The sequence below is a fragment of the Leptosomus discolor genome, chromosome 8 (assembly GCF_034619465.1).
Source record: "Leptosomus discolor isolate bLepDis1 chromosome 8, bLepDis1.hap2, whole genome shotgun sequence".
Lineage (NCBI taxonomy): Eukaryota > Metazoa > Chordata > Aves > Leptosomiformes > Leptosomidae > Leptosomus > Leptosomus discolor.
Window position 1 is genome coordinate 26359943 of NC_141398.1, and position 22487 is coordinate 26382429.

Consider the following 22487-nt stretch of genomic DNA (forward strand, 5'->3'; position numbering starts at 1 on the left):
AAAGCCTTTTGTGAGTGCCCTTCCAACAGCCTCTTAGGAAACCCAGCAGACAGTATCATCTGCATCACCACATGCTTTTTTGTCTTCTCTAAAATCTATTCATTTGTGATGAAGGACTTGTCTTTACATGTGGACTCTTTCTAAAGAGATCATACTTATCCAGGTGACCACTAATTATTTTTTTATCACTATTGCTACTGATTTGACTACTGCCAAATAATAAGGTTACAGGCCTTCAGTTCTGTATATATTACCCAGAGCGTGTTTTTTTTTTTTTTTTTAACTGGCACCTTATTTGTCATATTGTTACAGTGACTTTTAACCACTTTTAAAATGCAATTTTTCATGCTAGTTGTGCCCAAAGGCCAACCTGAGCAGCCTATGTTTCCCCTACTGGCAAGCAGAGAGCTAGGATGGCTTCTGGGACATCAAAGAAAAATTTTCATCACACAAGTTAAGGCAGTACCAAGAAATGGTAAGTTGCATATACTGTGTGTCTCCAATCTCTAAGCAGAGTCCAAGTCTTCTTTGTGGAAGCAGAGATAAAAAGGTTAAAATAAAATAAAGGGAAAAGAAAGAAATCCAGAGTAAGAATTTTCTTGGGAGCTTGTGCCAACATGCAGGATAGCTGGTGCTGACTCTCAAAAGTTTATCTTCCCATTAAGACTCTTCTATTTACACACATAGAGAGTTGGCTGTAAAAACGCTTTGGGTGCACTGATTTGTGGCTGAAGATTGTCTGTGTACCCATTGCAAAATCCGTACAAATATACAAGACATTTCAAATGGAGACCTCAAAGTGACCTTCTGCTGGAAGGGTGCACTCAAAAAAAAGTTTCAAAGGAGTCAACTATACAAAACATCAGAGATTTGGTTGGACAAAGGAAACCTCTCAGATGTTCATATGACCCTGAAAACCTTACCAACTGACTGGATAACAATTTGAAAACAGCTATTCTTGCAGCACCCCTGTACACTTGGAAAATGTTGCCATGTTTGCTGTGAAGATAAGGAGCTACAGCGCAGAGAGGCTCTGTGACTTCCTCTAGGTCTCCCCCAGAATTCAGTCAGGCAGTAAGGACTGCGAAACCATTCTGCCAATTTGCATCCTTGTAAACTAACAACTTGCGAACTTGTATCCTTCAGTACATGGGGAGGATAAATTAGCCTTCAGACATCTTCATAATCTCAGTGTTTACTTGGTATTAAAGCTACTGAAATCACTGAAACAACCATGCTATCATTGCACACACACACAAAACCAGAATCACACTCTTACTCCATTCAACTCATCTACCTTCCTACTATAAAGGTTTCAGTCTTAATTTAAGGTTAACAAAATACGTATATTTCAGGTTTTTGTAGCCTTTTCTCCCCAACTTCAAGAATATGAACAAGAAGCCACCAAAATGTTACCTCTCACTAGCTCTATTGTACAAGCACAGCTATATATCAAAGAAGAGCCAAGGAAGGGTGAATGATTAATCCTCAGAGGGGCAGAGTCTCATTATATATAAAAAACAACAAGCCTCAAAACCAAACACAAAGGCAAATACAATATATATATATATATACACACACACACACACACGTACTCCTTTGGATATTTTTTAGCACTATTTCTGATATGTCACTAACAATGGAAATCTATGGAAAAGCATCCCTGAAATAAAACAGAGCTATGAAATTTATTACAGACAGGGATACACTTACTTGGAGTGGGTGTAGTGGATAATTAAGCCACACATCCCGCAGGTCCTGCAAACATTGAGAGATGCCTTTAATGCTCAAGGGAGTCATTTAACAAATTCCACAGTACTAAATAAAATGTCATTACTTGAAATACTGAAGTATTTCAGATGCTGACTCTGCTTATTGCAAATTCAATAGCGCTGGCAAACTAATTTTTAAAATCATGTATTTGCTGTTCAAGCTGCCTGTAGTTCTCCCAATTAGCTTGTGTCAAAGAGGTGGAAAAATCCTTGAACCAAATAAAAAGTGGTTAAACAAAGAAAAAGATTTGTTTAAGCCTCAGGACTAACTTTATTTGCAAGTACTCCTCAGTAGCAAGTTTGACTTCACCAAAGGCAAGGACTAAAAAAAAAAAGAAGAAAAACCGCAACCACTTATTTTCTTCTATTTCACATGGGCTTCCTTCACTACAGGCACTGTGCAGGAAATAAACACTGAGTTACAATAGACTTCAAAATACTTTTATTTCTAATAAGCTTTGTAATTTCATAGACTCAGAGACTTTCAAGAAGGAATATACTGCATAATTCATTCCCTCACCACTGCCATGTGTATCGTCCCAGCAGTATGTACTGGCTACTTTCCTCAGCCATTTTATCCCCTTATATGGGATAAATTCCAACTAACAGTTATCTAAGATACAGTATGCAAGAATGGATCTACTTCAGTTATGCAACTGGGTAAACGTTGGATGAAATCTCCTGTATTTTTTTTGAAAGATATGTTTAAAAACTTTTAGGGGTGGGACAATTTAACTGATGAAACAGGAATAGTTGCTCTATGTTTGCATCATTTCCCCAAAGCATGCCACCTGGATCCACAGCACCCATCTCTCTTGTTAGAGTGGCACTTTGAATGGAGGTCTGCAGGTTTCCCATGCCACTTGCCCTTCCCTACCTAAGCCAACCAACAAACAGCACATCTCAGGAAACACCGCAACTTTTTGCCTGAACTGGTGCAGCTCGCTGTCCTAAACAAACTATGCTACATTCAGTTTCCAGGTGTATTCCTGCTCATCTGTGATTCTCAGGTAAAACAATAGACAAGAAAGCATGTCTTCACTTATTTTTAAAATGGAAATCAAATCTCAGAATACATAAATACCTTATCATTGAAGAGTAAACGTCCAAATAATTGTTTTGCTTCTTCTAGGCTCCCCTCTAGATAAACAGCTCCTGCATGAGAGGACTAATATGTCAAAGGTCTTAGAAAATTACTAAGCACAGGAAAGTCAAAGATCTCTGCCTTCTTCATCTCCAATACATTTATTTTTAAAAGCATGCTTTCTGTAGTAATACCTAATTTTTTGAGAAATTTAAAGCATGTTAAACACCAGCATAAATCAACGGTCATAAAATGTACAGACAAACCTGAAACAGATAAATCAGTGTCAGAAAATGATACAGCCAGAGAGCAAAATTTAAACAAATCAGGCTAGAAGCAATCTATTCCTAAGCTACGTAGTTTCCAGTAATCAGCTAACTATACCATATACACAGATGGCGAACGCCACAAAATACATTTTGATAGCCAGCAAATAATTTTCATTTATTCTGAACTTTCAACATTACAGTCTGCACAGAGATGACGTCACAACTATTGGAAATCCATCTCCCCAATATCACAGTAATACATTGTCTGAACTGGAAACTGCACCTCTCAACTTCTGGAGATTATTGCATTTTTTTTTTTTTTAAACTGTATATACAGCCTTCACTAGCCCTTCACATGCCCCTTAGTAACAAGCTCTGCCAAACTTGTGCAAGCATATCATATTTTTTGTGTGTATCATATACACTCTGTATCCACACAGGCATTTATAAATTCAGTATCAATATTTTCTCCTTTGATACTCTTCACAGGAGGGCTTCCAAAACCCTCAAACTAGTTCTTTTAAGCACATATGTATAAAACCAAAGGGAATACACAGCTACATGAAGAACATAAGAGAAAAGGAGGTGACGTTCCCACATGCAGGGAGAACATGGTTTGCCTTGCTTGTCTTTCCCCTGCTCTTTCCTTTTAATTCCTCACTAGGTCAACTACTTTCTTTGGACTCTTTGGAAAACAGTTTGGGGGTTTATGACTGTCTTGCCAGAGGCATATTACGAGAACACAGAATTTCAAACGGGTCCTAAGCAGCCTGTAAAGAAGGCTTAAAGTTGCACCAGACTTTGTTCTCAAGTAGGAGCTTCAGACCCCACATATACTTTTAGAGTCCCTTAACAAGCTCCCAGATTTTAGCTATGGCCCTGACAAAATCTTGTTGCTCAATTAATTTTGTGAACAACTTTGTATTGGAGGTTAAACAGCAAGCCTGCTCTCTTAGCCAATTTCAATGCTTGCCAAATAGTCCTCCTCATTACATCCTAGACAAGCTGAAGTATATGAACAAAGCCACAGATATATATCTACTGTTTGTTTTCTGTCTGTTTTTTATTTTTAAATTAAAGATCAAAGCACTCATGGAAAGCAAAACAGAGTTAAAAAGAAAACTCTTATTTCTTGATAAGATGAAATGCAACTTGGCCCATGGCAGAATGCACAGAACTGTTGACATCTAAGCCAACTAAGATCTATTTTTCAAAGCAGGACAAAATGCTTTAGGAGCTTGTGTAGTATGCGTAGTATGCAAAGACTTGGATCAAGGCTAAAACATTCCCATAGCTAATATCCTGTACACTACATTTGGATGAATATGAAGCCAAATCAGTGAGATTTACCTTGCTTTGTGTATTAAAACAAGTAGTGTTTTATAAAAATATGCTATTTAAAACAGTGCTTGTGTGGAGATAATGGATCAGTTTTCCTCCTTAACACTTGCTAATTTGGTAACTGTGGTCAGGCAGTCCTGATTTCTTCTCCAATGTAAATTTATCAACTAGCACAGCCAGTCACTAATCAGCATCTTAGTGCTGAACAGCAAATTTGACACAAGTCCCCTTCATCTTCAGCTAAAAGGTTGTGGTAGCTTTTAGTGCCATGCTTTTTATTTGTATGGAAAATGAAAAGACCAAAAAATATTTACTTGGCAAATGTCACATTTAATTCACAGGAGAGGGTTAGCAGGGCACAGAGGAAGCAGGCTGATGGCTTGGTTGGGAGTGCCTGGTGCATTCAGAGAACAAGCTGCAGAGTTTGAAACTCAAGGCTGAAGTGTGACTCCGCATTTTGCAGGCCTGTGCAAGTACTACTGGAAGCAGTGACCCTGCACTTCTCCTGCCAGACCACGGTGACTGAACTGCTCCCTGCCCCCCCCAACACCCCACCCCCCCCACCCCCCACCCCCCCGATGACTGCATGTGGCAGGCCATGGTGGTGGTGCACAAAGAGGTGGAGTTCTGTGGTGACAGACAGAAGTGCTGCGTCAAAACAGCATGAAATGGGTGCATCTTCAGTGTGTGGGAGGCAGGATATAGAAGATGAGATTTTCATTGTAATACTGCATGCTTATCATGTTATACCTGCGACATGTGCAGGAGATGGGAAAAGACGAAGAAAATGTAAGAAGCTTTACAACTCCCTACCCTTAACTAATGCTACTCAACACAGACCCATATCTCCTCCATCACAGTCAACATGGCATGTAGACATATTAAACCATAACTGTCTGCACATACACAAATACACATGCTTTACCTATTAGGGCTTCGAAGCAGTTGGCCATGGCATGGCGGAGATCTGATTCCCTGCAAAGGTCTGGACCATGAGCATAAAGCATAAATCGATCTAGTTCCAGCTTCTGCAGAATATGTGGAAAGAGTTAAAACCATGACTTTAGAAGTATGAGAGTACCATTTCTAGTCACTAGAGTTCAATTATGCTATTATGCAGCAACTGGGTTTAAGGGAACTTTAAAGCTTTTCTCCATAGTTTCAGTTCCGACATAGGCTAAAATTATAAGATTTCATATTTGTTTATCAGAGGCAAGCAACTAGAATGTGATAGCATGTGAAATCTAGGAATTATCAAAGCAAATTGTCAAGGGAAGCAAGATCAAAACATGTTACTAGTGAGATTTAGGAATGAGTTTGAGAGGAAGGCTGAGGGTGTGACAGAGAAATAGCCTGATACTGGCTGGATGGTGCAACGTGCCATGCTTCTTGCTCGTAGTTTGCCCTCATGTGATTTGCCTTCAGAAATGCCAAAGGGACATTGAAAGGGAGCTGAGTTAACACTGAGGAAAAAGGTTTTGTCTACAGGAAGACAAAGTAGAACAGCGAGGAACAGGAACTCTGGCAGACAATCCATTGAACGTCTGTCTTTTTCCTCTAAGAGTGTCAACAGGTGGCAGTAACAAAAGTCTCTGGGCACTGCAAGCAGAAAAGTGGTATTTTAATCTGCAGTGCCACCTAGCTTTCCTTCTCCTTTCAAATGTGCATCATTAACATCCATCTGTTGCCTAAACCATAGTTCTGCTCGCCAGTCAGAATCTCAGGTACTAAGATAGAGATCTTCTATAATATATGATAATTCTGCTATAGGAATGCAGGCAAGAGCTACTAGATTCTCTTTATACATATTCATCTTTTTGACACAAAACCATTATTGAGATTTTTAAAGAAGAGAAGTTTCTACTGACTGATTTGTCATTAACTTTCAACTTCATCCTCCTGGAGTACATTTAAGAGGTAAAAGTGAAGACTAAGTTGTTTGCGGTGTGTGGTTCAGACACATTTCAATTGGAAAAAAAAGAGTCTTCCTCTTTCAATGAATGAGAGCGTATTCACTGCTGGAGAACACAGGGAATTACCACTTCAGATGTTCCATTGCACTTCATAAAGTGCGGGGAGCACTCGTTAGAGTCAACATAAAAGTGGAACGTTAATTGTTTTATATCGAATTTAAACTTCTTACAGATTATTATCACTTGTTCCTGTTAACAGGTGTTGTTCGGGTGTTGTTGCGTCCCCCCCTCCTCCAAAGGCTTATCTCCATTTTCAGAGTTTGCATTCAGGCATTTTTGCATGTGTTTTGCTTCTCATTTTTTTTGATCACAGTAAATTTCAGATTATTTTTAAAATTTCTGCTACAGTGTCCCTTAGAAGCTACAAAAATTTATTGTTTGGTCCTCAATTAAAACAGCATTCCACATGCACAAGAGAAGTTGAGAAGCTGAGAATTATATTGAGGAAGTAAACTGAATGCAAGATGACACTGCAGGGGATAATTACAGGGGATGATAGCAGGAACATCGTGTAAGACATACAAGAGGAAAGGAGGGTAAGTTGGGATATCAGGAATGCAGAAGTATCTAATGTTTACCATTGTTTAAATGGTAATATATTTTAATATAAATACAGTTTAAAAAATGTTGCAATAAATTTTTTCAAAAATTGTCCATGTACAATGATAAAGGCTGTGAACAGAATTTAAGAATATATGAGCTTTCCTGATGCCCGTTTTAAAATACTGTCAGGCAGTTCAATACTATATATGTAAACAAAACCCTGATTTGAAATATTTAAATCAATTCATGCTTATCTAAATCATTAAAGAAAGCTTTGGAGGAAAATCATTGTGTTCACTCTCTACCCCATGCCTCTCCTGAGAACTGAACAAAAAGATGACATGTTAGAAATCATGCAGTTTTTGCCAAAATCTCAAGAGTTCACTTTCACAGTGAATCTGAAAATGACTGCATAGGTTAGGGAGCAGACAAGATTATTTTTTTCCCCTATTTCCTCTACAACCTGCTTCCATGTTCCCCCTACATATTCTATCAAGAAGTCCTTTTATAAAAAAAAGTTTGGTTCTTTTTCTTCACTAAATTTCTACTATCAGCTTCGTTACCTGTGAAATTTAAAGGTAAATATAGATACATCTTCAACATAAGCATCCTAAAAACTTATCCTTCTGCTTGCAAAAATTAATCCTCCTAAAAACGTGGTATAGAGAAGACAATCCTAGTTCATCTTTAAAACCTACTTTCAAACTGAAGAGAGTCCCTGTATCCCAAATCTTGTACACAAAAACATGGTAAAGAAAGTGATGTTCATAGCAGGGAGATCCCTCAAGAAGCAATCCCTGCACTGACAGTACCCCACCTATGGGTGTCAAATACAGAGAAGTATAAAACTGTACCTTAGCCAACATGGCCAGGTGCTGGTTCTGAACGATGGCAGTGCGGTACGTAGCTAAACCTCCTTCCTCCAGAGTGGGAAACAGGTAGTACAAGTGGACACTGGCAAAACAAAAATCAATCAGCATTTGGTTAAAGATGAACCACATGTGCCTCTAGGGAACTGTGCCTTTCCCTCAGATCCTAGCTGGTAACACAGGTCCCTTCCCAAGGTAGCAACTCAGCTTGAAGCAAGGTAAAGAAACAAACATTAAAACAACGCTCAATAATATTTGACTGGATAGCACTGGCAGCAGGGGAAGAAGAGCACTGTTTCTCTACTGGGCAGCACATAATCTCTAAACCCCTGCAACAATATGCTGTTCTCTCATCTGAAGGTTTCTATCTATCAGCAGCAGTGGATGCAGCAAGGTTGACACCTAGAAGATGCTGAGGAATAAAGCACAAGGGACCCATCACCCTTGAGAAACTCTGTGCTGCAAGTATGCAGTGCTTTAAGATGATACTACTGATTCAGGACAGATCACCACTCAGGATATTTGTTTTACAAGTTTCTTACAATACTTTAACATACGCTAATGGAGCCAAAGAACAGAACTCAACCTCTATTTATGAAATGCATGAAGTCACTAACACCACTGAAAAAAAATGAGTAAAAATCACAGGCTTTCAATTGCCTTTAATGGTATTTGTCATCATGCAAGTAAGATACTTCATAAAACAGAGACAAAACAAAACAAAAAAAAGTAATTCAGTGATCCAACCAAGATCTGAGTAATAGATAAATGATTCTGAGTACCTTCATATACGACTTTCTGAGTATCTTCATATATGACTATCTAACCCATGGCAGAAAGAAGTTAATACAGAGAGGGTTTTCAACATTCCATGAATAAGGCAGTTAGATGGTACTAATTATTAAAATATTTTATTAACTCAGTAGGACAGAGAGAAAATTGCAGATGGATGAGAGAGTTTTTAAGGAAAAAATTGCAATAAAACTTATGAGGCAATCTAATCAAGCATCATAATTCACAAAAGCAGAGACCTGAAGTCAAGAAAGTTAGGAAAAAGACTTAAATAGGTGCTTACACGCTCTATTGAACAGAAATGTAGCTCAGTTTTTTTCTGAATCAAGACAAGTTAGCTCAGAAAGTCAACTGATGGCTGATGAACAATGACAATGAAAAATGCAAGACATTTTAATCAGCAAGTCTTCCATCTTATCAGCCTGAGCTGTTGCATGAGAGAAAAGGTCATGGGTTTTAAGGGCGGTGGAGACCTTTACAGACTAATAGCTTTTAATACTGAGTAGCTAATGGCTAGTAGAGAATGGGGATATAAGGACGGTTTTGTTACTCATATAACAAACTTGCTGAAAGAGAAGCTTTACAGTAAACAGGACTAATCCCCTATCAAAAACTGTAGAACAAAGCAGCTGAAAATGGATTATAATCTTTGTGCAAACTGCCTGCCTCTAGTACTCAGGTAAGAGAGGTCAATGGAGGTAACTGATAATTATCCCTATCTTGTTCACTGATTTCAGAATACTCAAAACAGACCAAAACTGGAGCTATTTTTGATGAACCATGTTTTTTTTGTTATCACTTTTAAATAAATGACATTTGTGCTCAACTATTTTATTTACATACAGACATTACGTAAGCTACAGCCCTAATAACTGGAAATATAAGAACTGCAACACATTCAGTATCACCCATAAATGCTTTTCACTTGCAACTAGAGAAAAAGAACCCATGGAAACAAAATGGCATGCTAAGAAAAATATCTTTCCTTTAAAAAAAGGGTACAAAGTTCAACTTGTCTGTAGCTGAATAGTCTCTAACCCAAATCAACTTCAAATTGCACTCCATGAAACAGAAACTCCAGCTTTTCATTTTGTAATTTTCCTTGTTGTATCATCAGCACCGAAGGAATTTTCAGAGAGCTGCGTGCAGATGTGCAGCTCTAAATATCAGGCAGGACTGCAAACATACACAGTCATAAAGCAGACACTGCAAAGCTTATCAGGCCCAACGGTATGACAATAACATACGAAGCTGAAGACTGTTCAAGAATTCCCCCATTTACCTTGTCAAGAACTCCACCACAGCATCTCCCAGAAATTCTAAACGCTCGTTGTGGTTAATCCTGAAAAGGATTTTAAGGTTTACCATCAGCTAAGTAAGACATACTGGTTACTTACACAATACAATTAAAACACAACAAATCAGAACTGATTGCTAATCAGCCATGATAGGCAATCTTGAAGCCTCCCCCACCGTCTGGGTTACAATCCTTTCCAAAACGTAACAGCTACTACATGAACCTTGGAACTCAGGACTCGCCACCACCTTTGAAATTTTCCTATGTTCCTTTCTGAGCTATTGTCAGAGCTTAACAAATGGAGAAAGGAAAGAGTACCATTGATTGGCACTGAGATCAGCTTTCTGTGTCCATCAGAGGGCACCAGTATGGAAGCAAACAGCCTGTCTTCAGACTTGTGCATGCAACTAGGGAAGTGTAAGCAACTAACAGCAGCACCTGTATGGTGTGATGACTCTGCAGAAGATTCAGTGGTATAGCAGAGCTACAAGGGAGTACATGCTTTCATTTTTCATAGCACCTTTAAATGCCCTGTTTTCTTTAACTTCCTTTGAGCTCAAAAGAAAAAAAAGTCTGTACAAGAAGATGCATTCAAAGATGCCATTAAGCGATTCTTCCACCACTGCTCCTGATCTTCCTTTGTTTTGCATAAAGTTTCATTTCCTCCAAGCTCTCTGCCTGTTTATATAACAAAGGACTAACAAGACACAGCCGCTAAAAAAGAATGGGAGTGTGTCTTCAAATGTATACAAATTTCTGCTCTACACATCAAAGCATATAAGTAGCACCATTTTGACTTCATACAATTGTAACAGAATGAAGACCACTGCCACAGGACTTTTTTTGTTAAAACCAGAAGATCCTTCTCAACTGTTTGACAGCTTATATTTTAATTTGCACTCCATCAATGATTATATAGGCAGTGTAATTTCTGAAATAGCAGGCTGTTATGGGCTGAAAGAATTCAAGTACCTCTGCTGTGTAAAACAATAAAGTGCGAGCAAAACTACAACTCCTCTGTGTAGAAACATAATGGAACACACAGATCTCTCAGAACTGGGATTTTGTATTTGTGTGTTATTTTGTGAGAATTAATGCAATTCAGCCTTTTCTCACATTATCTTAAGAGGGCTGAAATCAACTTGAAGCTGACTCTCAAAGAAAAGGGCATGGCCTAGCTGAAACAGCATTTGGGGAACAGTGCAACAATAATTTTTTCAGAAACCAACTTCTCCCATTCCCGAGATTCCTCCAAAATGATGACTCTTAAAAGGCCCAGTTATAGCACTAGTTAACTAAAATACACTCTGCCCTTTAGTGCATGCATTTAGGATATTTCACATGCAACTGTTTCTTGCACTAGCCCTATGAGCTTTGTTTATTCACTTTGGCTAAACATGGTGCCTGTGACTATAAACCACAACTTAAACATTATTTGCACAGAATTTTTTCTAGTTGTTTAAGGATTATTACATTACAACATCAATGGGTTTTACATGTCTTTAAATTGGACCAGTAATTCAGCAAAGCTGATACATTCAGTATTGCACCATATTAACAAGGTGCCATGCCAGGAAGGTACTACTGCAAGGAAAAGTGATGGAGAATCCAATTTATAGCAATGATAACAACAATAAATAATCCTATTTTTTATTCTGCAGAAAGCAAAAAAGGTAGCCTTTTAGTCCTCCTCATTTCAAGGAAAAACAAAAATGATAAAATTCTCTGTTAAAACCTTCCTCAGTGGTTTTCTGCAGGCATGACCAAACATTTACTATGTCACTGCTAATGGAGATTCAGCATATCTTCGTAATATAAAAGTCAACTCAAAATGACTTTTCATTTCAACTATTTGCCAAAGTTCTTGCTGACAGCAAGGTGGTTGTTTCTATTAAATATCTCCCTCTGCAACAGCTTCCCTACTCGCAAATAATTATTTTCATTACCTGGAAGGAGCTGGATCATCCTGTCCCAAACGGGACATAATATTTATCAGGGTGTTTATTCCTAGAAATATAAACAATGCACTATTAAATAAACAGCCACTAATTCAATTTGAATATGCTTAGAAAGTGATTACTCAAAATGTTACTTTATAATTGCTGTACACGAGATCATCCTGTTATTTACACAGTTTACTTACAGCAAGTATAATCCTCCGCTCTCTGCCTGACTGAAGTCTCATTACAATATTATTGTATTTTTGCATTCAGAGAGCCAAACAAAAATACAATCTTTAAATGAAAATGACATTCCAAACATTACATAAACAATAAACAATTTCCTTCATTACAGCTGAATATACTTTCAAGGGGTAAGGAATATTCTGCAGCAGACAGACCACATATTTTCACATTAATAAGACACTTTTACAAAATATCCTTCAGTCTGCTCACCATGTTAAGCAGCAAGTTAAGAAAACAATACTTTCCAAAAATCAAAGCAAATACATCCTCCCATTTATTATCCTTGCTTTTTCTCAGCTCTTGTCAATGGATTTGCAAAATCCAGTCTTTTAAGAAGATCTCACTGGTGTCTGTGTATAACCATTGAAATCCTCCACTGAAGGCATCTCTCAGAACAGTGGTCAATAAAATAACAATGGACAAAAGGTTTTCTTACTGATTAAGTGGAAGAGTAAAATGGTAGTGGTGTAACAGCATACCTTTTTTCCTCATGTGCATATGGTGAACTTTTCTATCTCCATACTTTGGCTGTCGAATCCCACAGTTGGATAAGGAATTTCTGGCATGATCCGGATTCATTCCAAAATTTAAATGATGGCTTGGATGAGTCATGGCAAGCTATAATGTAGCACACACAGAAAAAAAAAAAAGGCTTAGATGTATTTTAGAAATGTGAGGAAAAAACAAATCTTAGACTAGCAGCTAATAATTGTTATTTTTTAGTTTGAAGAAAAGCAACAAAGTGATGTCGTCAATTAGTAGCTTGGTTCCAGCAATTTAAATATACGATGTACCATTTCAGATGTCAGAAAGAAGCAAATTTATACCAAATCATCAGTTTAACTAATTAACTTTAACTGGGGTTTTTTGTCTTTTAAGAAGAACTAGTTTGGAAAAGAAAAAGCACTAACTGTCAATTTGCCCTAAGTTTTGCTTACCAGCTTTGCTGGCCTGATTTTAATATATTTGCTTATTTAAACATATAACTTTGCAACATAAATATTCATATTAAAAATATGACCAACTAGAAGAGCTTCTCAACCATTCACATATTTGATTTAGGTTTTTTAAATATCTACAAAAACCTTTCCTACTTCAAAAAACCCAAACAAGTATATTATCTCTGGCATGGTTATTCACAGAACTCTTTCTCTCCTGACTATACAGGGCCACTCTCTAACTGGAAGTGAACAGCAATGGCAGGACTGGTCTTCTGGTTTACATTTGTACCATCTAGCACTATCAACCGCTTAAGCTGCTGCTGACACTACCACTACAAATACGGCAGCAGCAAACAGAACTACAACTAGCTTTCATGTCTCCATCCTGCAAACCCGTGCATCTTCTCCTTCTTTATGCATACACACTTAAAAATACTATGCGTCTATAAATGTATGCATACACAGACCTTGTATATAAAACAAGGAGACATTGGCAAATTTGAGCTGCAGAAAGTTACTTCTCAAACACTTGTAGGACTGGTGCTGCAGGCTGTGAGCAAAGACATTCCAGCAGTAGATTCAAACATTGTCTATGGCTTTCCAAACACAACATTTGGAGAAGTTTAATTACTTCAGAGAGTAAAATTATATTTAATCAACAATAAGAACTTTCTCCAAGCCCTTTTAATTCCATGCTAATATTAGTTTGTCATAACTGTACAACTTTTGCTCCATCTGAACTGGATGACGCACTGCAACTTCTCTGAATAGTTAAATTAGTGTAATCTTTCTTGCCCAGGCAGTACTTTAAAAAAAATACGTCATGATGAAACTGGTACAAATGAATGCAAAATTGTACATCTAATACTGCCTATGCATAAGTAGATTACTGGTGCTACATACATTTTTGAAAAAGCTTTTTCTCTTCTGGAACAAGTTTGTAGGTTTTAAATGAATTTGCATAGGGAACAAGCATTAAAAAGTACTTTCGTTATAACTAAACATTAATTTGACTAATGTGTGTGCACTTGATTTTAGGCTGTCTCCCCTCTTCAATTGCAATCTGCTTTTTGGTTTGTGTGTTTGGTCTCAACATTTTTAAGATTTCCATCATTGCATTTGTATCTTTCATATGAAAACTAAGGCAGCTTGCGAAGAATCAAATCCTACAAGATGCTCAATGTTTAATGTAACTTTCATTAGGACAAACCCTTGAAATCAACTTCTAGAAAACAGAAGCTAAAGATTTCCTTGTACACCTCTGCTTAAAGTAGTCTGGGAGTAAAGTCTCCATACACATACAGAAACTGCATATTTTGATCTTAGACAAAATTCACCTTTCTTAGCCCCAGTCAGTAGAAAGAGATGATGCCTATTTCAGGGGGAAATACTGAACAGAAGTCTCCATTTCCCTTCAGTAATTTCAGAAAAAAAAAAAAATAAGGAGAAAGGGGCCACCACACCAAAAGCCTTCTGGATCTGATCAATTCCAAATACGCACTTACATAAATGACTGGTTATGCAACATAGATGCATCTAAAACAAATAAGAAATTCTCCTCTCCAGTTCCTGCCCTTGTTTGAAAATGCAGAAATTTCATCAAGTACTTGCAGAAATCAAGAGCTGAACAGAAGTTGGCCAACTCCTTTTCACTAGCTTTAAACGCAAAATAAAAAAGTAATGCTTAAGTTATTCTTTTTTAGAACAACAGGCTATAAAAGGAAGAAGCAAGGCATGTACACTCATCTGCAGAATAACATCATATTCTTCACAAATATCTAAAAAAAGAATTTACATGGAAATAATAAGTAATGTACCTGACAGTCTTTTCAGTAAGCATATTCTTGTCTTTCTACACATTACAAGCAAATCCAGACCTACCACTGGAGAAAAGGTAGGTGTAGGCCTACATGCACAATAGATGTCTTTATTTAGAAGTCTCTCTAAAACTTTTGAAAGATCTGCAGTAGAAGTAATCAAGTACGTCCAAGCTGTGGTAATGCAATGCATTTCTCAAGTTTGTACAGGAGGCGGTATTATGGATAAACTCAATAGTATTAGGAAAACAAACCAGCAAGTAGTTTATTTTTTTCATCTCTTACCTGCAGCAAGCACCTATCTCGAAAAGTGTAGCCTATCAATTTGTCCAAATGCATCAGACACTGATGGTAGCGGACATGGTGAGTGAGGACAGGAAGCATCATTGCGTGCTAAAAAACAATTGCAATAATGAAAAGCATTCAACTTCAGTGTACAGAGTACTTAGTTGACTAAGCTATAAATACAAACACTTTCCATTTGTCACAAGACTCAGTTTTACTGTTTTGGTTTAAATGAGAAAAAAAAAAAACAACACTGCTTCACAACCCTCACCAACAGAGCACTTAATTAAATCAGATTTGTCCATCTGCACAACCACAGTGCGGACACAGTCACACCCAGGCTAAATAAATAAAGCCAGTCTTCTACCAGTCTGGTCACCAGTAACATCAAATTTCAATAAGCTGCGACTGAATACAATGCTGTATGTTTGTACCTTCTCATTCAACACCCTGCAGTTTTGCATTAGTACCAAAGATGAAGACAGACCATTTCCCCTTTGCCTCATAACATGAGGGAAGAAGCACTTTATACCACTTTAACCAGCTTTCACCAAACAACAGTAGATACTTGATTTTCAAGCACTGTTATTAGTGCCTTGCTTCATTTCTTTCTAAGTAAGAATTAAGAGCTTTTTGAAATTCTGTAGTCTGGCATTTCCTGGCTAAAAAAAAAAATAAAAAAATTAAAAAAAAATATCAGAAAGGTTGCTATTTCATCATTGAAGAAATAGAAAATGTTTTTCTGTTGGGGAAAATTGCAATAAAAATTAAATTAACTCCATGTTGCGACGAGTCTCCCTCTTTCAGTGTTTTAAAGTAGGAAAATTCTACACCAGTACTGACTTCAGATGGATCTGGGTTGAAATAAGCAAGTAGTATAGTTTATCAGTGCAGTAGTACAGCAAGTATGGTATCAACATCAAAAATCTTGCATAGGAGTGAAAAGTAAGAGCTGCAGGAGAAATGTCAGTAGTTAAAGAATTTTATGCATGTGACCATTTTTGTGACACTGATATAAAATTTCAGTTCCTCTAATCATTCCTATTAACGACATGACATGAATATATTCAAAAGAATGATGTGTTTTAAGGGAATCAAAATCTGAGGGCTAGCACTATTGATTTCAGAAAGAGGAATGTGTACGGTTACAGAAGATGAGTATACAGTGTGGAGAGATGCAAGAAAAAGAAGCATACAAAGCAGACGATGTGTAACTTACGGAATAAATGATGTTATGGATTTCTGCATATCATTAACGAAAGAACAGCAGAAAATAAAAACTGGTGAATGTCACAAGATTGAGAAGTTAAGAATAACCAATGGCAATACTTTCAGTTTAAGCAAGAGACTGTGAAATCCTTGAGAACTGTACACATAGCTAGAAGGTAATCATAGAATCACTTAGGTTGGAAAAGACCTTTAAGATCATAGAGTCCAAGCATTAACCTGAAATCCACCACTAAACCATGTCCATGCCACATCTACAGATCTTTCAAATATCTCCAGGGATGGTGACTCAACTACATCCCTGGGCAGCCTGTTCCAATGTTTGATAACCTTTTCAGTGAAGAAATTTTTCCTAATGTCTAATCTAAACCTCCCCTGGCACAACTGTGAGGCCATTTCCTCTTCCTATTACTTGTTACTTGGGAGAAGAGACCAACACCCATCTCACTACAACCTCCTTTCAGGTCTTTTATAAAGAGAGTGCTAACATCTCCCCTCAGCCTCCTCCAGGCTAAACAACCCCAGTTCCCTCAGCTGCTCCTCATAACACTTGTGCTCTGGACCTTTCACCAGCTTCATTGCCCTTCTCTGGACACGCTCCAGCACCTCAATGTCTCTCTTGTAGTGAGGGGCCCAAAACTGCACACAGTATTTGAGGTGCGGCCTCACCAGTGCCAAGTACAGGGGGACAATTCCTTCCCTACTCCTGCTGGCCACAGCATTGCTGATACAGGCCAGGATGCTGTTGGCCTTCTTGGCCACCTGGGCACACTGCCAGCTCATGTTCTGCTGGCTGTCAACCACCACCCCCAGGTCCTTTTCTACCAGATAGAAGTAACTAGTTAACAGCAAGAAAAACTCTCTGGATCTCTGAATAGCAGAAAAACGCAAAACGACTCCAAGCAAACTGAGTAAGTCTAAGTGAAATTTTACTTCGTTACCACCATTTAGTGTCGTCTTAGGGTAATTTACAAGCTAGGGGAACACCCCTCTTATCTCCATATAAACCGTACAGGTGTGCTTCCTATGTCTTCCCTCCTAGAAGGAATTCATTACAAAAAAAACCAAACCACAACAAAAAAAAACACAACCCAAAAATTGTTTCATGGGACAACTCTGCTTCCATGTCTGTCTGTTCCACTATACTAAGCAGAAAGAGTCCCTCAAGCAAGGTTTAATAATCTTTATACCAATACATGTGGCCCTAACTGTGAGGACTGAAATATAAAGTTTCAGATTTTTATCAGCTGTGGTGCAAGGAATGAAGAATTGACACCTCCCTGGGAGTACACAGAAGGCCTTCAATTTGACTCTTGCAGTTACATTGACAAAGTGCTGCTTTCATGGCACTAAATACTTCATTGATTCAATTAATGTGCATCGTGTTGGATTATAGCTATTTGATGCACCTGATGTTTCTGATGTTTTATGTATTTATCTCTTTATAAGAAAATAATATCTATGCTCTGAATATTGTATCAGGCTAAGAATGGCTAGTGATTAAAAAAAAAAAAATCTCCTGAAATCATATGGCCACAGGAGTTGTCCTATAACCTTGGTACTTGCATCTGGTTATAAACACACAAGCAACTTCTTTTTTGTTTTTAAATATATATGACTTTAACTATGCTGCATGTTCTTTTCTTGCTGCATGTTCTTTTCTTGCTGCAGCTGGCATGGCACGGCAGGGACTCTCAGGTGCCCCTAGCTAGTGCCACCATCCCCCAGGCTGGCAGACACTCTTGACCTGAAGCTACTAAGAACCAGGTGAGCTGAAATATTCTGAAATGCACTGCTTCTCTCCTCACCCTGAACACTTAACACAGCTGTTGAGGGCACAACAGCAGCAATACAGGAAACAATGGGGCGGTTAACTTCTCAGCATGGCCCCATCCTGCCAGGCTGCATAGCAAGTGCTGCCCAGCTTAGTAGCCAAGTAGTGCGCTTCATCTGCTGGATAAAATCAAGTGAGCCTGGCAGACACAGCCATTTTATATTTTTGGAACATTTCACTCAGCCTTTTTTCTCCCCCTTAAAGCAGTTAATTTCTGAGACTGCAAAGACCAGTGTCATTACTGTTACATGGAACTTAGAGCAACTATAAGCGATCAGAGTGACTTAAAAGAGTTTCAATCTTCTAAACTGCAATGCTTTTAAAAGCATTAATTTTAAATCACTGCTCTTTAGCTTTGCCCACAGAGTTGATTTATGCGTATTTAGTAGTCTTTAATCCGGGAAAAAGCACATAGCAACAGCAGTAATCTTTCATTTTACAAACATATAGTTTGCCTACTCTTGGCCTCTCAAAGAAATCAAATCAAAAGGACCTTCATACCAGAACTGGCTAATTTAGATGTTATGGCTGCAGATGGCACAAAAATGTGAAATAGCTTTACTTTCATTGCTCTTTGGTGTTTTGCTGTCCTTCATCAACAAAACGAAACAGGAATATCCAACAAGACAGTACGAGATGAATCACAGAAGATATTATGAATAACACAGAATCATTTCAAAGCTCCTAAATCAGAAATACACACTGTTTACTTAACCTGTAAAAATAGATACAGTTCACAACAAAAACTTATGAAAGGGCTGTAATTTTCCTCAGCTATGTGAGAAGATACTGTTCCACTATTCTGTTTCTTCAACTTCAGAAGCAATAGTAGAATCATAAGAAAAGTTTCAAACAGAAGAAAAGTGATTTCAGTTATTAGCATTTCTCTCCTGTTAGAATTTCCCCTTTGGCCTTACCAGACTCTTAAGACAATAAACAGGACTTCTACTTATACCTTTGCCTAGCAACCCCCAAAGTTTATACTTCATGCTGTTACATTAATATTAAATTGTAAGCATTTAAGTCTTAAATAACATCTCCAAAACAACAACTAAAAAAACGCTGCAAGTATACCTCTATTATATTTATTTGGCTGTTACAACTACTTGAATTTTACTAATATAGTATTATATAAAAATCGCACTTCTTTTTATCATATCACAAAGCTGGTAGTTGTCAACCGCTTCAGAATAGGATCTGACAAACATCTGTACCCTGAAGATGTCATGTGTATGAAATAGTATCTGAGAGGTATCTTCCTACTGAGGGTCACCTGTTTTAATCCAAAAGTTAAGTTAGTTGTGGGGGGGGGGTTGTTCTTTCTTTTCTTTCAAGTAAAGATATTTCTTCATGCTCCACTGTAAAATTTGTTTTTAAAAAATATCTAAATAGAAAAATACATTAAAATGAAAATATATAAAACCAACACAATTGACGGATGAAGGCAGCCTTGAAGTTCCACACTAGACTCAACATTTGGCTAAGCTGCAGCCTCAAGCTGGTCATGCCTACCCCCTCTCCCTTGTGCTAACTGACCACTGGCAAGAAAACTAAAATTTTTAAATAACTTCTTTTGTGCATGGAGGGAGTGGACAGGACACTACAACAGTTTCCTAAATCAACACAACTTATTGCGATAAACGTATTAACTTCCATTTGGTTTTTCAGCCTGGAATCACAGCAAACCCTTGCAAGAGGTAAACGACAGCTATTGAGAAAGAAAATACATCAGACATCTCTGCGGTTTAGTCACCTGGCAGACGTCAGAGCGTATCCCTGTTTTCCAGAATCCCTGGCTGCTCAACTCAACAGTCACTTCACGTCTCATCGTGTTCTTCTGACGAATTTTCTGCAGAGCTTCCTAGACAGGGAGAGAATGCAGGTCTTGTGAAGAACTTTCTACAACAAAGCAGTATCAATGCACACAAGAGTGAGTTCACAATACCCATTTTAAGGCTCGTTTTTGGTGAGCAGTTTCTAAGACTAGTCCAAATCTTGTAATTGCCAACCACGGACTGTGGTGGATGTGCTGGAGTACAGTGTAGACAGAGGATTTCAACAGACCAAGGAGAGAACAGAGGCAACTACGTTTTTTACTGCAAATGACAGAACAAACCAGTCCAACTCATAAATCCAAGATGATACATAAGTAAGCAAGTTAAGGTCCTTACAATGACAGCATGTTCTTTACCACTGTGTGCAAAACAACCTCTACATTCAAGTTTGTCACCATGAGTGCTCCTGGTTTGAAGCCTTCAGTAGGAGTAGAACAGACTAAGTAATAGTAAGGCTTTGTTTTGTGATCTCAGATACTTCATAATAGTTCCTGTTCAACATTGTCAGTACTTCCAATCTGGGAAAGGGGTCAGCATTCACTAGTCCTGGAGCCTATTATGATGAAATCTACCAATATTATTTCAACTAAAAAAAAAAAAAAAAAAAAAAAAAAAATCTGATTTGTCTTCACCACTGGCTGTTTGGTTGTATAAACAGTTTATTTGTCTCTAGAAAATATGAAAGGGACAGAATCATTAAAAGAATGTACTTTCTGTAAAAATTGAATGGAAGAAAACCAGCTAAAATAAATTATCACTGGATGAGGATCTCCTGGTTCCAAGACTACAAAGCCCTCAGGATATGCAAGCTCCCCACACAGCAAACAGTAAAGACTGTCTCAGTGCTTGTCCTTCTTCAGAACATGTAACTTTTCAAGGCTGCAACCCATCCTCCCTCTCCTCCTTTTCATTACAGGGCACTTGCTCAAAGCTGTCTCTTCCAAGCTTTCAGTCTGAAGCCTGTGAGCATCCCTAGGCAGCAATGGGCTCTGTCTTCTGGTCTGCAAAGACTCACAGAGTGGTTCCAAGAGGCTCATCTATCCAGACTTACATTGATGAAACCTCAGACACCTTAATACTGAAGTGTCTAGGGTGGGAGGCTAGTTAGCCCTAGCTCCTTTTATATTCAATGAAGGGGGATAAAAGGCTCCAAAAAATGCATTTCTCTCTCCACTGACTTCAAAGTGAGCCTTCAGGTCCCAATTTATGCACCTGCTGTAAATACTCAAAGTTAGGTTAGAGCAACAAAGCCCCCAGGCATGACATTGTCACAAATAATAACGTCAAACAATCTCATAGCAGTGAATGACCAACGGCAGAGGGAACAGAGATACTTACAGAACTGTGCCCCTTGTGCACTGTCTAAAATTTGCATTTCAAGGCTGTGTCACTGGGTGTTTTCTGAGACAGGTGCCTAATGTAATTTCAGGCTGAGTGGCTCAGGAACACTCCAGTGCTATTCATAATATATGATTCGATTCATAATCTCTAAAAGCCCATGTACCAGTCTGGCGCAGCCATACAGCTCCTTCTAAGTTACTGACACCTCCACTGGCAAAATGCATACATTATCCTTACATAAAGCTTCAGTTTCAGCCCCATATGCCTCTCCGATGGCAAACTACTTAAACTCATTATCCTAGATAAATAGAAACGAAAATCAGCACTCCACACAGTAAGTGATAAATGTGAAAGGAGCATTTTATCTTTTGAATCAAAACAATCATCCCCTACATCCAATCCCCTGCAATTTTACAAATAAGTAATCCATTAGTCCCTAATGAAAAGATGCCCATAAAACAACGGTCTTCCCTTCTACTTGCTCTGAGTGCAGAAAGCTGTAGCAAACAAAATCATCTCCTATGATGACAACATTTTTTTCTTCCTTACAACTGTAGCACACTCAAGTCAAACATTGTGTTTTTTCCCATTTACAAGTAAGGAAGCTAAGGGATTTTTAATATCAGCATAAAGAAACAGTTAATTAAGACTCTTGCTCATGCAACAGCATACTATGCTTTGCAGTAATAATAAAAATCGGGTGCAATGTCAAATGTATTGAACATTTACTGCAACCAAAGCCATACATTTAGCAAACTGCAGAAGATTCAGGAATTGGATTCAACGATCCTCATAGGTCCTTTCCAACTCAGGATATTCTATGATTCTGTGAATCATCAGGGTTTGTAATCAAATAAATAAAAATACAATACCACTTAATTCCATCCAGTACCAGTTAATTTCTCTTCTATGTATTCTTTACGTAAGTTGTCCAATTAAGAGTGCCTGGTAGACATGCACCAGATAAATTCAAAACTTCAGTCCAAAGGCTTAAAAAACCACAGATACCTGAGAGCAGGCTGCTTTAGTCTATATTTAGGTGACTATTTTTCTGATTTTACATCCCAATTGGCTGAGCATC

The 22487-nt window shown here is 38.0% G+C and overlaps 1 protein-coding gene across 1 annotated transcript in view; it reads right to left on the reverse strand.

The window, feature by feature from the left end:
- The window catches only part of DROSHA (drosha ribonuclease III), a 70260-nt gene that overhangs the window by 13131 nt on the left and 34642 nt on the right, over positions 1–22487 (reverse strand). Inside the window, exons 17-25 of the mRNA XM_086469181.1 lie at positions 19984–20091; positions 15170–15277; positions 12606–12744; positions 11887–11947; positions 9926–9985; positions 7837–7936; positions 5392–5494; positions 2857–2927; positions 1714–1758 (exon numbers count right to left, since the gene is read on the reverse strand). Coding sequence (XP_086325307.1) covers positions 1714–1758; positions 2857–2927; positions 5392–5494; positions 7837–7936; positions 9926–9985; positions 11887–11947; positions 12606–12744; positions 15170–15277; positions 19984–20091 — 795 coding nt within the window. The remainder of the gene's footprint in view (positions 1–1713; positions 1759–2856; positions 2928–5391; positions 5495–7836; positions 7937–9925; positions 9986–11886; positions 11948–12605; positions 12745–15169; positions 15278–19983; positions 20092–22487) is intronic.